The sequence below is a fragment of the Hipposideros armiger genome, unplaced genomic scaffold (genome assembly GCF_001890085.2).
Source record: "Hipposideros armiger isolate ML-2016 unplaced genomic scaffold, ASM189008v1 scaffold_902, whole genome shotgun sequence".
NCBI lineage: Eukaryota > Metazoa > Chordata > Mammalia > Chiroptera > Hipposideridae > Hipposideros > Hipposideros armiger.
Genome location: NW_017732252.1, coordinates 679,594 through 681,733, shown reverse-complemented (window position 1 = coordinate 681,733; position 2,140 = coordinate 679,594). Strand labels below are relative to the sequence as shown.

The following is a 2,140-nucleotide window of genomic DNA, read 5'->3' as shown; positions in this document are numbered from 1 at the left end:
TTATAGAGTAGCAACGAAAATAATTTTATGGTTGGGGGTCACCACAACATGAGGAACTGTATTAAGGGGTCACGGCATTAGGAAGGTTGAGAACCGCTGATTTAGAGGCAGAATACAAATTCCTATTCATTTAAAATTACAGGAAAGATACAAAATCATTGTAAGATAATGGTGAAAGAGGTTCTTGCCTAAGAAGCTCCATCATATTATTGGCCATGGTTGTTATTTCAAGTTGAAACAGCATCACTGGTATTGCTGTTTTTGAGCATTTTGTTTCTGGAAAAAAGCCTTTCCAAATTCATACGTACTGATCATAATGGCACAAGCAGGAGCAATTTTAATTAAACGGGGAATTAGGCCTGAAAGGAGAAGAGAAAATCAGAACAAATTCTACCTTATTTTTTAAAATGTAATTTATTTGGTTTCATTCTGATAATGGTCAAATTAAATGAAGTGATATATCAAATATTGTGCCATGACTGCTATCAAAGAACAAGCCAAACTCATTCCCAACCTCCTCACTTTAATTCCATGTTACTTTACACAGAAATTTTGTCTTACTGATAGTAAATCTATTATTATTTAACATTTTTAAATTTATAGCAAATATGCTTAGGAGGAAATCACAAATATGGAATGTTTTTAATAATTTCCTGCTGAAAGTTAAATTTTAGTCAACGATTTGGTAAAGAAAATATTTTTACCTGTAAATAATCCAGAAAACCCATTCTTAGCAACGATGTTCTTCATTATAGCCCAGGTTGACAAATGCAAAGGCATAGAAACTAGATGTTTAAGAAAGAAATGATATTATTATAAATTACCACTTAATAATTTCTAATACAGTTTGTACACACAAAATAGTATTAATATTTATGGTCTTTGGGAGTGTATCATTTCATTATAATAAAAACATGTTTGCCTAAAGAGCTATTTTAAATCTTATTTTTAATAGTTGCATTCATTAAAAAGAAAACTTAGAAAAAGGCTGTAAGTTTAGAGGTGTTACAGGACTAGATGCAACGTAGGGGGAATATACAGAAGGCTTCTCCCGAACTAATGTTTGTTTCTAAAGCTTGGTAGTAGGTTTCCTTTATACTTTTTCCATGTCTTAAAATTTTTCATAGTGAAAAATTTGAAGATGTACAGAAATCTTCATGGGGTTCCCCAAATCAAAGAGAAGCCCTGATAACCATTTTTCATTAAATTTTTATTTCATTTAAAAAAACTTTTTTTCCTAAAAAGAAGTTCTGAGGAAAATAGTTTCTTCTTTCTAGTAAGGTCTAGCTTTATAAAACCTTTCTGAAGAGATGTGCCAGTTTTATCCTTAAACTAACAGTAACATCTCACTAATTTGCAACCACTCAAATATCTGTTAAAATAGAAAAAAACTAATTTATAGTTTTAAAAAACAGCAAAAATAGATGTCACTGAAGTTCAAACATAAAACTTTTGAATGAGCTGTTCCTGCTTAAAGTTCACTTACCTTTATTTTACCCAATGATTAACAGCTGGCTTAGCCTACGGACTAGATGCAGTAAACAAAAAATGTCTGCTAAGAAGTAGACATGCTACCATATGAACACAGATAGCTGACATCCTGAAGATTTCTGTCTTTATTTGAGATCAGCTGAATGATAGGCATACACTCCTATATTACCCTAACCAGCTTCTCAGAGCTGCATTACAAATCTCTACAATAATTAATGTGTACATTGATGACAACTCTTGAGTCATTCAGAAAGATTAAAGTACATATTAGTAAGCATGCCTAGGAAAAAGGGAAAGATTACAGAAAGATATCTTTTAAAAATGGCTTTTTAGAATTTTGCCTCTTAATGGAGTGGGGCACATTATTTCAACTTTCATTTATGTAAAATATCAGACACCAATGGGTGCTTGGTCAGGAGCCGACTAACAGATGGAAGATGGGAGAAGTGGCCTAAGTGCACTGGTACAGAGATGATTTTCGGCATGGAACTGACCTGTGTTTTTTTTTTTTTAAGGATTTTTTTTTTTTAATTGGGGAATTAGGGGATGGGAAGAGCGCTGGGAAATTGGGGGAAGGGGAACAGACAAGTTGCTGTCCTTTTGTTCTTCAGTCTAGTTGTGGAGGACGTTGCTTCACTGGCCCAAGTTG

General features: G+C 33.0%; 1 protein-coding gene across 1 annotated transcript in view; it reads right to left on the bottom strand.

The window, feature by feature from the left end:
- Positions 1 to 66: 66 nt before the first annotated feature.
- Positions 67 to 2,140, bottom strand: part of SLC25A40 (solute carrier family 25 member 40) — a 21,936-nt gene continuing 19,862 nt past the window's right edge. The window contains exons 9-10 of the mRNA XM_019630352.1: positions 705 to 785; positions 67 to 359 (exon numbers count right to left, since the gene is read on the bottom strand). Coding sequence (XP_019485897.1) covers positions 244 to 359; positions 705 to 785 — 197 coding nt within the window. The 3' untranslated portion in view covers positions 67 to 243. The remainder of the gene's footprint in view (positions 360 to 704; positions 786 to 2,140) is intronic.